At 32.7% G+C, this 14,496-nt stretch overlaps 1 protein-coding gene across 2 annotated transcripts; it reads left to right on the top strand.

Annotated features, from left to right (window-relative positions):
- Window positions 1-4,915: 4,915 nt before the first annotated feature.
- LOC124822033 (protein RMD5 homolog) lies at window positions 4,916-8,040 on the top strand. 2 transcript variants are annotated; one of them, XM_047293988.2, is made up of 2 exons: window positions 4,916-5,005; window positions 6,689-8,040. In XM_047293988.2, the coding sequence occupies exon 2, from the start codon at window positions 6,742-6,744 to the stop codon at window positions 7,888-7,890; it is 1,149 nt and encodes a 382-aa protein (XP_047149944.1). In that variant the 5' UTR covers window positions 4,916-5,005; window positions 6,689-6,741; the 3' UTR covers window positions 7,891-8,040. The 2 variants fall into 2 exon arrangements, with proteins under 2 accessions (XP_047149944.1, XP_087960569.1); XM_088104443.1 differs by having other exon boundaries at window positions 4,933-5,327.
- The last annotated feature ends 6,456 nt before the right edge of the window (window positions 8,041-14,496 follow it).

Raw genomic sequence — 14,496 nt, 5'->3', positions numbered from 1 at the left:
ACCTAACATGGCTTCATTGTATTTACACAATTAAAAGGCAAAAAACCACATCAAAAAATAATTCTAACTTACGAATCACAAAATGAATACAAAAACATAAACAAAACCATAAACATGACTTCAAAACTAACACATTTAAGGTAAATAACATAAAATTAACCTCGAATGTTCATTGACTTAATAAATAAACCATATGGTGCTCACTTGAACGAATAGAGGTTAAAGTCGTTAACCATGTAACAGCCTCAAGAAAAACAAAAATCAATTGGTTAAAACATACGTAAAACAACACAAAAGATCATGAAACCACTTTCGCAAGACTTAACTGATTAAAAACTAACCTTTATTGTTGTTTGCACTCATCTTCAAAAACGAAAGTTCAAGCACAACGAAAGCGCGAATAAAGAGTGATATTGAATTAAGTTCTTACAAATTTTTACAATATATAAAACGTCAGAAACCCAGTAAATACAATATGTTATAGGTATATGGCCTCAAAATCTAGGGCATTTGACGTTATGTTGTAGTAAATACTTAAACTTGCTCGCAAAAATTTTAATGTTTTTGGGTGATATGACATCGACTTGACCCACATTCCAACGTCTAATTGATTGATGAGAAGCCAAAAAGTTATCCTCACAACATCAGAAGGCATATAACGTCTAAAAATACAAAGACATACGTCATATATCCCTCGAACAATGCACTGAACGTTATGAATATTTATTTCATTACAATTTCCCATGAAGAGTTTGACATCAAACTGGGCACAAGGCCGACGTCTATTTGGTCAAAAGAAGGTGGCAGTTGAGAGCATTAATTACAATGCAGTTTCCCACAAAGGGTTTTACATCGAACTAAGCAATGGGCCGACGTCTATTTGGTTAGGAGGAGAGGAAAATTGGGAGCGTTAATTGTAGTGTTGTCAATGAAGGGTTTGATGCCGAACTTGGTAACGGTCTGACGTCTAATTGGTCAAGAGATGAGGGCATTTGGTAACATTAATTACACAGTTGTTTCCAACAAAGGGGTTGACATCTCTTAGTGCATATTCAGACGTCTAATATTCGTATAAATATACCTTTTCCATTCCATACTTTGGTCCATAAGTGTTTCCCTATTGAACATATTAGAATCCATTTTTATGTAGAAATTTGTTGTCTTGGATTTCAAAGTGCACATTCATCTTCAGGAAACATTATGCATTAATGAAGGTGCACTTTGAAATCTGAAGATTGGAAAACGCGTTTTGGAGGATAGAAATGTGATGAAATCTAACTGAAACAAGAATCTTTAGAAAACTTAAACCATGGTTCACAATATGTTCAATGATAAAACTTTTTAAACACATTAACGACGGACTGATCACTAATCAGACGTTTAATTAGTCAGGTGAAGAGGAATGTTATGAACATTAATTTATAGGTTAAGTTAAACGAAGGGTTTGATGTAGAACTAGATAATGATTCGACGTCTAATTGGTCAGGAGAAGGGGGGAGCATTAATTAGGGCGTTGTTACCAACGAAGGGTTTGACATTGAATTAGGCAATGGTTTGATGTCTATTTGGTCAAGAGAAAGGGGCAGTTAGGAACATTAATTATAGTGTTGTTACCAACGAAGGGTTTGATGTCGAATTAAGCAATGGCCCAACGTCAATTTAGTAGGAGAATGAGGCAGTTGAAAACATTAATTATAGTGTTGTTACCAACAAAGAGTTTGACGACAAAGTGGACAATGGTTCGACATTTAATTGGTCAGTAGAAGGGGGCAGTTGAGAGCATTAATTACAATGTTGTTACCATCAAAGGGTTTGACGTTGAACTGACAAAGGTTCAACGTTTATTTGGTCAAGAGGAGGGGGTAGTTTGGGACATTAATTACAACATTGTTACCAACGAAGGGTTTGGTGTCCATGAGTGCATATTCTGACGTCTAATATTTGCCTACAAATACCACTATTATTCCATTGTTTGATCTAACATAGTTTCCCTCTTAAACATATTAGGATTCATTTTTTAAATTTTCTTAAAGATGTTTTTTACCTTCAGATTTCAGAGTAAAATGTAATGAAATCTTATTATAAAAAACATCTTCATGAAATTTAAAAAATGGGTCACAATATGTTTGATTGTAAAACTTTTTTAATAGATTGACGTTGGATGTTTTGATATTCCGACCTCAATATGCTTCATCAATATCAACAAAGCTCTAAAGTTACAAAACCTATGCACAAATATGAAAATCATTCAAGCAAGACAAGAGGCATCTTCAGAAAACTTAAATCGTAGGTGAATATATGTGCAGTGGAACCTTTGTTCAAATTGACATATAAATTGACGTTAGATTTTGTTATTATCCGACGTCAATTACCTTCGAGGATTTGAAAAGCTCCTCTATTAGTACAAAAATTATGCACAAATATGAAAACCAAACCAACCAAAGAAGCATAAGATATGTAAAATGGAGAAACTGCTTGAAATCTAGATTTTGTTAACTCTTGCCTCTAACTTTCCATCACACCTTCAAAGTTCATAAAAACTTTTCCTAGAGATGATGAATCAACGACAAAGAAAAACCTTGTTTTTATGAACTTCAAGGAGTTTATAGAAATTTAGAGAGAGAAAATTAACAAAATGAAAGTTGGTTTCAAAATATCTATAGGGAAACGAAAGTTTGGTGAATGGATGTGTAGGTTTTACAAAGGATCTGAAAACTCTTTTTGAAAAAGGAAACTGTGGGGAACAAGAAGCGTTTCGGTTAAATTTATTTTGTTATGGACGTCTGCGGTTGCCTACGCAGACGTTATATTTTTACTCAAGGTATAATATAACGTTGAAGATGGTGTTAACCAACGTTAAATGACGTCGATTTTGATGTGTTCAGATATCATTAAGTAAATTACGTCAAAATTTTGAGAGGTCATATGTTTAAGTTATTGCATTTATTTACAACAATGTCATCTGTCTTTTTTAACGTTGATTTTTTTGTTCGCAAGACATTGTAGTCTTATTTTGCACTAACAAATGTATGTAATTAATTAAAATAAAAAATGTAATCAATTATTTTTAATATAAATAAACATATGATTATAATTATATTTTCTATTATAATGAAATAAGTAATTCTAATAAATATTAAAATAATAAATAAATTTTTTATTAATTTTATAATTTTACCTATTAAAATAATTTTTTTATCACCGTTATCAAATAATTTCAAACTTTTATCTCATTTATCTATGTTTTTCATTATTCTTTTCTCAATTCAAATAACTTCACTTTTACCTCCTTTACTCACTAATTTTCATTTCTCCCAAATTCACCGTTTCATCCAAACACAAATTTAGTTTCAAAGATCAATTGAAAAATAGCATAATTGTAAAAGCTAAACTTAAGAAATTAAAATATTTTTGTGCGGAGAATTTCAAAATTTAGATCGAATGGTAAACATTTGGAGATAAAATTATATATATATATATATATATATATATATATATAATATATATATATATATATATATATATATATATATATATATTAAATAACAAAATTAAAAGGACGGCTTATAATTATAATTTTGTGGGAGTATTATAACTAAGAATAGGTGCCTTAATAAGAAACAAAATCAATAATTAATAATGAAACATATTTATTAACATGTCAGTTTATTTAGTGTGATTAAATTATATGATATGTTTTTATTTAATGTAATTCAAGTCTATCTTTTATAAAATAAAACTATTATTATTTTAAATATAAATAATGGGTACCCTTAAATTTCAGCATTAAAACCTAACAAGTTTAAATAAGCACATCAAAGTAGTAACGTGAGTGGGTATTGGACCAAGAAGTACTGGAAATCAGAAAGGGGTGTTGCTACCTCCACCCAAATGCTCCTGTACATCTCCACTATTTTTTTTTATTCTAAAAATGCTTTACATCTTTTCATTATTTTCTTTTATTCCAAAAATACCCTACACCTCTTCACTATATTATCTTTCTCTTTCTTTCTCCACATTAATGAAGCATTCACATGACTCTGATTTAAACTTATGATATATTGCAAAATTTTATTTACAATTTCCCTTAAATAAGTTTGATTCAATCTTATTTTCACTGTTCAATATATATATTTTTTTCAAATTATTTAATAAATGGTAAAATTTTGTTCTAAATTTCTAGAAAAATGTTTATATATATGTGTGTTTTTTTTACATTTAATATCTATAATTTTTAACATTATATTATGCTTTAACTTACCGACATGTTTGACTCAAATAACTTGAATAAAGTATTTAATTTATTAGATAAATAATATAAAAATATTATTAAATACTTAAAATATAAAAGAAAAGTTATTTGTTAAAGATTTGGAATTTATTTAGTTCTTTCGTCATTATAAAGTTAGTATATAATAATAATAATAATATATTATTTACTATTAATATTATTATGTTTATTATTTTGTATTTGTATCTAACTTTTAAGTTTATAAAATGAAAGTGGTAGAAGCACTAATATTGAAGTTTTCTCTGAATTTTATATTTTGCAATATATCACAAGTTTAAATCACAACATTAATGCAAAGAGAGAAAGAAAAAGATTGTTGAGGATAGTGGAGAGGTGTAGGGTATTTTTGGAATAAAAAAATAGTGGGAAGGTGTAGAATATTTTTGAAATAAAAGAAAATAATGAAAAGGTGCAGAAGCACTTGGGGTGGTGGTGGAAGAAACACCCTCAGAAAAGACAATAAAGGGGAAAAACGGAAATTTATTTATGCAGAGTGCAGGAGGAAATATGTGGAGGTGCAGTAAGAAATTACCATCCCAAAGTGGGCTTGGGTAGGTAAAGTGGGCTGCACAGTGTCTCGGTGGATTAACCAACGACACGTAAGTAACCCTTTCCCTCTTACACTTTCCATCCTAATGCACAAAACTCATATTTCTCTCTCTTCTCTGCGCTTTGCCCTAACCAACCTCCACAGATCTGTTACCTCCATTTTCAGTAAGCTTCTCCTTTTCCCTGTTCCACCAATTACAATATGTGAAACCCTTCATCCTAACCTTCTCTCTCACCTTTTTTATTTTTATTTATTCATCATGAATGATAAATACTGCTTAACAATTTCGGCTTCCTATGGAATGCTGCACGGTTCACTATTTTAAGGATAAGCGGTTTGCTATTCAAGCTGTCTTTTTTATTTTGTGTTCACGATCTTTTCTTCTTCTTCATCGTTAAATCTCATGTTTTGGATTTTTATCTTTCTGGATTTTTCGTGTGTCTTGCTCGAGCTGAAGTGGCATGCTTGAATTCTGGACCTTAAATTGTAAGTAATGGTCACTGTGCTTTGCGTTGAGTTGAACGTGGATTTAATTTTGATGGGACGTAGGGAGGTTGGTATCGTTAATCTTCTTCCCCTGGGGTGGTCCTGTGACGGGAAAGGAATCGAATTCAACTCTATTTTGTCAGGGATTTGATACACGTTGTGGTTGTTTGTTGATTCAGCTTCTTGTGGATCTTCAACATATTCTCTTCAATTTATAGTGGACCTGTATTCTGATATGTTGGATATTAGTGGAACCTACTTTATGGACTATAGTTTCTGTTAATTTTCTGTTGTTGTTTTCATCCTAGACCGTTTGGTTGGCGTTGTGAATAAGACGGTAAAAGTTATTGTGAAACATATGACGCAGACTCTGGAATATTATTTTTCCAATTTAGAGGAATATGCTTGAAGAAAATGCTAAGATACAACCTCCTCCCGAATTCTAATTGTTTGTTTGACTAATATAATGGATTTATAATAATTTAATCTTTGGGAACTTATTCTTTCTGAAGCCTTGTTAGACATCTGACCAAATAAAAAGAATATGTAAGTGGTTTGCTTAGTCTAGTTCTAATTTTATTTTATATGTGAGTTGTTGTTGTCCATTTATTTGGCTGCACCGAAATTTATGTTCTCCAATGTGGCTGGAGTCTCTTTCATTTTGTGTTTTTTGCTGATATATTATTCGTTTAGTGGAAAAGATAAGTCTCAATTAGTACGAGTGTGTGAAGATTATTAATATGAAGGGTTTTTATTTGCAACTTGAAGTTGCTTCTCACTCTGGAGCTATGCAAACAGACACAAAATGCATTAAAAGGCATTTAATGTAGCCAAGATTATCCTAGAAGAAAATAGTTGTATTTTTGGTTTGCGCCTGGTATCATATAATATAAGTTTTAGAAACCATTTATAAACTTGTTAACGGTAGATGGCTGTGTTTTCCTGGTTTTGTTTGATTTGTTTGTATGGATACTTTGGGGGATGTCCAGTTAGGGTACCTATTCTGATTATGGATTTTTTGGCAATGATTTGGATTGACTTAAACAATTTTCTAATAACGTGCTTTTTAACCCCTGACGTACTATTCATTCTTCTCATACCAGAAAAAAAAATGCACATGTGGCTAACTTTCTCTAACCCTTTTTCATAGTTCATATTTGACAGCATTTCATTTTTAATTCCTATTGAGTTGCCAAAAGTGCGAGTTCACTTCACTCTTGTCTTTTTCTAAAATGTGTATTTTTCTTTTAGTTTTCCTTTATTGCAGTGCAATTCTGTTTTGGGAGGATTCCTAGTTCTCTTGCATTTCATTCTCTGCGTGGTTGTTCCATGAAGTTTGTCCTAACACTGAACTTTTGTAGGTGCCTCGCTTTTTTTAAGGCATTACAAGTTGTAGATACAGTTACTACTCAATATGGAGCTGAGTACTATAAAAGATGCTTTCGAACGTGTTACTAAGAAGCAAACGTTATCTTGTTCCAAGACTCAAGAAGCGATTGATCATATCCGACACGAAATTGAGAGTGTTTTAGATACAATTCAGTCAGTGAATAATGCTGACCATGAACTTGATTACAAAACCGTCATGAGTGAGCTCAAGGCCAGTTTACTTAAAGCTGCTCCACTTTCTCAAATGGAAGGTACACAAAAAGAACTCAACAAGTATGGAAAACTTCTTGAAAAATATTTCAATCCTGATATATCCAAGGCTTACAGAAATATCGACATTGATATTCATACATTAAACCAAATAATTGCCAACCATTTTTACCGGCAGGGCCTTTTTGAGATAGGGGACAATTTCATGAATGTGGTTGGAGAGCCTGAATCTGCTGCCATTATGAAATCCCCATTCCTGGAAATGTATCAAATACTTGAAGCCATGCAGAATCAGAACCTAGAGCCAGCCCTCAACTGGGCTGCCACTAATAGTGACAAGCTTGATCTAAGTGGATCTGATATTGTGTTGAAACTTCACACAATGCAATTTGTGAAAGTGCTTCAAAATGGAAGTAGAGAGGAAGCCCTTAGCTATGCTCGAACACACCTTTCCCCTTTTGCTTCCCGTTACATGACTGAGATTCAGAAGCTTATGGGTTGTCTTCTATGGACCGGAAAGCTTGATCGATCTCCTTACCATGCGCTACTATCGCCATCTAACTGGGATAAGTTGGCTGAGGAACTTAAAAGGCAGTTCTGCAATCTTCTGGGTCAGTCCTACAATAGTCCGTTGAGTGTGACTGTAGCAGCAGGCATCCAGGTTTTGCCATCTCTCCTCAAATTTATGAGCGTCATGGCAGGGAAGAAGCATGAATGGCAGTCCATGAACCAGTTACCTGTACCAGTTGAATTGGACAGCGAGTTCCAGTTTCATTCTATTTTTGTTTGTCCTGTCTCAAAGGAACAAGCAACTGGAGATAACCCTCCGATGTTAATGGCCTGTGGCCATGTCCTCTGCAAGCAGTCTATCTTGAAGATATCAAAGAACTGCACAAAAGTGTTCAAGTGCCCATATTGCCCCTTTGATATTGATGCAGGACAATGCAGGCAGCTATATTTCTGATATCAATGGATTCATATGAAACTCTTGTATAAACTGAATCATGTGTTAGCATAGGTGTAACCGTACATGGCGCATGCAAAAAGCCAATTCCTTGTTGTGATGTCTGTATTTAATAAATTTGTTGTAAATAGAAATTCTTTTTAATTTGGATATGTGCAGCAAGTCCTTCGTTGATTAATAATCACCAGCAATCATTTGAATAACCTCTGATACACTCAAGTTAGATTTTCCTCTCCTAATTGCTTGAACCAATGAAGGAAAGTAATGTCGAATCTATCTCAACAAACAAAAGAAAACAGCAGAAGAAGAAAATCTATAGATTCAAGTGATCGATCAGGCCACCTCATAAAAGAATTTTCTAATTACTCTGATTGTTTAATTTACTAGACAGCATTATACATTATAATTAGTTTATATCCTTTGAGTTGATTCTGTTTTGAAAAACTTGTATTGCTGACGAAATATGGAGAGACTTAGTGAACAAATAATACTCGTGGTTCAGTAATCTTGTATATAATAAGATTATTGTTATTACCTTGAAGAGAGATAGAAAATACTAGCAAGTAGCAACTAAGTAATGAGCAGGTTTTTTGCTGGTAGAAAAGATCCGACATAACTTGCATTGTAAGCGAATTACTACAAAAAGATTGTATATTTTCTACTATATGTTCAAACAATTGTCATTTTCCCTTCTTTCCTCTTTTAAGGTTCCGAATGAACTATTTTCGCCACCTTCTCTTAGATGAGTGGTTCTGCTATTGTGTCTACTGGAATATTTCCGAGTTAGTACTCCACGGATCAATTCTTCTTTTATGTCACCTTTAACTATTTCAAGTTACTTTAGCCATTGGTAGAGTAGCAATAAACAAAGGATGTTTATTACTCTAATTGAAATTTAGTTTATATAATGTAATCATGTTATTAAGAGATTACGTCTATTGTCATTCTAACAAAAGGACGTTGCTTCCTCCACCACTACACCTTTTTCCCTCCACCTCTCCTTTACTATTTTGCTCCTCAGTAAAATTTTATTTTTAGGGTTATTATTTTTTAATTTTACCCATTCACAACTTATTTCACTAATAACATATTCTAGTCCCGTACATGAGTAAAATATTTTTTTTTCATTCTAACATTATATTTCTTCCTTTCTTTCTTTCGTCGTTGTGAGATACTACAAGTTGCAAAGGTCGGTGGTGGTGAAAAGAATTATCAAGCAGTCTCCCTCTTGTGGTGCAGTGTCGCTCTCGTGGTGCAGTGTGTGGAGTGGTGCAGTGCGTGTCGTGCTTCCTCCAGGTGCGTATTCGAATAAACCTTGAAATAAAACCCTAAAATAAAAAATGTAACCTTTAAACGGAGGTGACATCCTTCAACGGATGTCAACATCCTTCAACGGATGTCAACATCCGTTTTACCTTCAACGGATGTCGACATCCGTTTTACCTTAAACGGATGTTGACATCCGTTTTACCTTAAACGGATGTTGACATCCGTTGAAGATGTCACCCCGTTTAAAGGTTACATTTTTTTATTTTAGGGTTTGTTTTATTAGGGGACATCCGTTGAAGGATGTCACCTCCGTTGATGTATACTTCCTCACGTTGGTTGATGCTCTGGACGTTCCTCGATGTTTCTCCACACCACGGCGGCGACGCTCCTTCACACCACGGCGACAATGGAAGCTTTCAAACCAAAAAAAAAAACAGGGAAGAAAAAAGAATGGAAGTGCGTGAGGTGGGGAGGTGAAACGGAAATGGGAAAAGGGGAAGAGAGTTCCGTGGGTGGGTGCTGGAAAAGTAAAATTAAGGTTTCAAATTATTTAACATAGGATAAAAGTAAAAATCTTTTTAACTTAAGGATATAATTGTATTTAAAATAATGTGGGGAAGTGGAGGAAGTATAGGGTGGTGGTGGAGGAAGCAACACCCTAACAAAATTGTCTAGAGAAAATCTTAGGACGTCAATACTATTTTATTAAAGGAAAATATCTTTTTAACAATTCTTTTTACAATTTTTTTACAACCGCTTTTGTGGTAGTTCATGATTAGTCCGTTTCAAATTTATGAATCAATAAAATAGTGACACATGCTCTATTATAAAAAAAAATTGTTAACATATCATAGTCCTTTATTAAAATATTTTTAAAGAGTTTATACAAGAGTTATACTTCTATAGAATTTGAACCTCTTAGATCATGTTAGTACATTATATCACTGACAAATATAAAAAAAATTAAATAAAATTTCTTTTCAACTTATTATCTCCAGACCAATGTAGAAACATTCATTTTTCATACCAGGCTTTGAAAATTATTTCAGAAAAATATTATTTTAATTCCCGAAAATGTAAAGTATTATCACATTTTTTAGGCTAAGGAAATTCAAAATAAGTCCCTAGACTAGCAATAAGTATATAATTAATTAATTATAGCCTCTTTAGCTATTAAATATATCTTATAATAAATTTTTAATTAAAGTGATTGATAAGGGGTTGATAAATAAATAAATTTGGAAAAAATATAATTTTTATAATTAAGGGGTTGATAAATAAATAATAAAGAATTAAAAATTAATGGTTAAATATGTTTTCTAATCTCTGAATTTTAACGGAAATTGTAATTTGTCCTTATTTCAAATTTTGATACATTTTGGTTCCAAATTTTAAAAATGAATGAATATAGTCCTTTATTAAAATACATAAATAAATTTTTTAACTTGACAATGTATTTCAATCTAGCATTTGAGTTGTTTATACTGTTTGATACATTTTCTTTCAATGTTAGTCAGGGATGTTATTTAACAAACAAAAAAAAAATTAATGTTATTGGGTTAAAAAGACTATATTAATTCCTTTTTAACGTTTGAGGACCAAAATGTATCAAAGTTTGGGTTAGAGATGAATTTCAATTACGGAATTTCTTCTTGTACCCCACATTTTCCAAAATTTCAATTATTCCTTAGTGTAATTATATATTTGAATTACTTAATACATAACTATTTTGGATTATACAATCCATAATGCAAAATTTACATTCCAAATTATATAATTTATAATGCAAATTTACATTCTAGATTATATAATTTATAATGCAAAACTACAAGAAATGTGCTGATTACCGAAGGCCTAGAGACCTTCGGTAAAATTGATATACCGAAAGATTTAGCGACGGTCATGTAAGATGGTGATCACTGAAGGCTTTTGCCCTTTAGTATTGGGCAACGAATTTACCGAAGACTTTTGCCCGTCGGTATAGGCATTCACTTAATGAAATCAGAATTTGGGATTTCCCTCTTCCATTTTCCCAAATACTCTCCTCGCGAAACCTTCCCCCAAACTTTCACTCCCAATTTGTCAGGTCCCCGCTTTCCACTCTTCCCCGCCCTAATCTTTGTCTCATTCTCTCGTTCACAATCCAAAACCATCATTGTCATTGTTTCTCACTTTCTCGAGCTCCTTTTTCTCTACGAAGGTGATTTGGTGGCATTAGGAGGTGTTGTCGCTGCGTCAGGCGTTGGTGTCGCGACGTGGGCAGAGCTTCTAGCTGGCAAGGGAGGCTAATTCAGGGGTTGTGTGACGAAGTGGCTTTCGCTGCGTGAGAAGGGCTTCGCGAGAGAGGGTATTGAAGGTGCTAATACATGGGTTGTCGCTGTCGTAAAGGTGAATATTTCTTTTGTGAATAGGGTTTTCGTGGTTTAACTAGGCTTTACTTCATGGTTCCTTTTGGCATTTTAGCTGTCTTTCACTAGCTATGAATATGTTTGGGAATTTCTACACTTGATGAAAAGGTGTGGGAGTTAAATGTACAATTTAAAGAAGTAAGGTAATGGTACCCAACAAATTTAAGTTCTAAATCTCATGTCCAAGCTACATTACAGTCTGCCTGTCAGAGTTGTAGGTCTAGTAATTGTTTTTGCTAGACATTGAGTAATATAGATGGGTAACTTGGCTGAGAGGACCACTTGTGAGATAAATATATATTTTTGGTGAAGCCTCTTATAAGAACTGACAGAAAAATGATGATTATTGATGTTTGGTATTATTTGCAAACATGCACTGGTTGTATAAAGCAGGTAGAGAGGAAGAAATTTGGAGAAATGATTTTGACAAATAGCTACTGAAGCAACTTTTGGAGCTTGAGTATTTGTTAGAGTTGGTAGAACTGAAATGGGGTCCAACAGTTGATGTTTAAGAATAATTTGTCGTCTTCTCAGACATGATAGGTTTGATAGGATAGTTCAGTAAGGATATATTTTGCATTAAGTGCTTTTGCCCTTCGATAATTACCGAAAGCTTTCGCCCTTCAATAATTATCAAGGGCAATCTGGTCGTCAGTAAAAGGTCATTACCGACGACTTCTGGCTATTTCCAAGGGATTGTGGCCTTTGGTAATGCCCTTCTTTTTTGTAAATTACATTCCGGATATGGATGTCAAAATGGGTTAGCCTAGCCCGTTTTTCACCCACCAAAATCGGGTCTGGTCGGGCCAGTCTGACGTATGAAAACGGATTGAGAAGTTCGACATGTCTTTCCTAATATGGATACTAATTTAATAACAATTAATTTTAGAAACAAAAAAAAAACAATTAGTTACTATAGTAATGGATTTAGATACCAATTTATAAAGTAAACATTATTGGTATCTAAAATAGTCTCTCTTTTTATTAAATGTAGTGAAAAATTATATATGAGATTAATCTTCCTTGTGTAAAACATACACATAAGTCATTACATTTATAATGAAAGAAATATTTACAACCTAAAGAATAATAACAAAGTAATAGAAAATAAGTAACTCAAGATAAAAGATAAATATAAGATATCTAATAATTTAAGATATCTAATATTTTCCCTCAAACTAGTGGATATAAATTATATATACTAAACATGTTACAAATATAATTAATTATTGGTCCTTGTAAAGACTTAGTAAAAATATATGTTAACTAATCACTTGAGTTAACGAACTCAATCTTGATATCTCCATATACAATATTTTCTCAAATAAAATGATAATTAATCTCAATGTGTTTGGTCATCTCGTGAAATATAGGATTAGAACTAATATGAAGAGTAACTTGATTGTCACATGTAAATGTCATTTGAGTGACATATCTAAGTTATAACTCTTTGAGCAATTTCTTAAGCCAAACAAGTTCACAAGTGGTTAAGGCCATAACTCTATGTTGAACTTCTACACTAGATCTTGGCACAACACTTTGTTTCTTGCTTTTTTAAGAAATCAAGTTACCACCAATAGATACACAATATCCAGAAGTAATTATTCTATAAGAAGGATATCATGCACAATCAACATCTAAACAAAAAAATAACTCTTGTATGGTTATTGGAACCATATAACCACCATTTTCCAAGAGATCCTTTGATATATTTTAATATATTGATTTCTAATTATCTTTATTTAAGGAATTAAGAAATTGGCTTACCACACTGACTGCAAAGGAAATGTCAGGATGAGCATAATTCAATTTTCTGACTAATATTTCATACTGCTCAGGATCTAACATAGGCTTCTCCTAATTTGGTAGGAGTTTGGTATTAGGATCCATGAGTGTGTTAACTGATTTTGAATTCACCAATCCAGTTTCTTTCAAAATATCCAATACATATTTTCCGTGAGATATAACAATACTATCATTGGATTGTGTCACCTCAATACCCAAGAAATATCTAAATTTGTTAAGATCTTATGTCTGAAAATTGTGACAAAGATGTTGTTTCATATGAAAGATGTCATACTTGTCATTATCGTTAAGAACGATGTCATAAATATATACTATCAAGTAGACACATCCAACACTTGAATGACGATAACAAATTTAATGATTTGTCTCACACTGCGTCATACCAAATTGTTGAACAATGTTGCTAAATTTTCTAAACCAGACCCTTAAGAGAATGTTTTAGGCCATATAAAGATTTGCAAAGACTATATACCAATCCAGAACTTTCATCAATAATGAGGAACCTAAGTAGAACATTATTAATCACTTTTTTAGTAATATGATCAACATACCACTGACTCTTAAGCCAAATTTTAATGTTTGATGCCCAAGTTGCATAATTAGTGTCCTCTAACTTATCAATAGACAAATTCACAATGACATAGTTATTACATATGAACGGTCAGATGCACTAGTGACAGAAGAGAGATTAGAAAGATACAACAATGAAAGCAAGCCACAGATGAACATGAGAGAGAGAAATCCTAAATATTCAAGTTTCTCCAATCAAGACAACAAGTCCAAATCCATATAGAAGAAACCATGATGAGTCCAGATAAAGTAATAAGAGCCGGAGAAGGCGACACATGTATCGCCAAGTCTAATTGGAGAAAACGACGTCTGTGAACTTCAACCGACGTGTGGGAGAGCGTTTGGACTCTGATGGTGGTGATATCGACGTGTTGGGTCGTCTGGCCGAGATGAGCATAATTGTAACATCCCAAAAATATAGCACACAACTATATACAGGTGTCAACATTTAATAATATGATAGAACAATTACTACAATAAGAAAGTCAAACTTACAGTTATTACAAAAATAACCATAAATTTTTTTGAACTATACAAGAGCTTCCTATACTAC

The sequence above is a fragment of the Vigna umbellata genome, chromosome 1, assembly GCF_029865625.1.
Source record: "Vigna umbellata cultivar VRB3 chromosome 1, Vumbellata_1.0, whole genome shotgun sequence".
NCBI classification, from domain to species: domain Eukaryota; kingdom Viridiplantae; phylum Streptophyta; class Magnoliopsida; order Fabales; family Fabaceae; genus Vigna; species Vigna umbellata.
The sequence above is the reverse complement of the archived record's forward strand: the minus strand, read 5'-3'. Positions and strand labels throughout refer to the sequence as shown.

Bases quoted from the DNA above. Each gene is read 5' to 3' on its own strand.
- LOC124822033 (XM_047293988.2), top strand. From the start codon at position 6,742: ATGGAGCTGAGTACTATAAAAGATGCTTTCGAACGTGTTACTAAGAAG.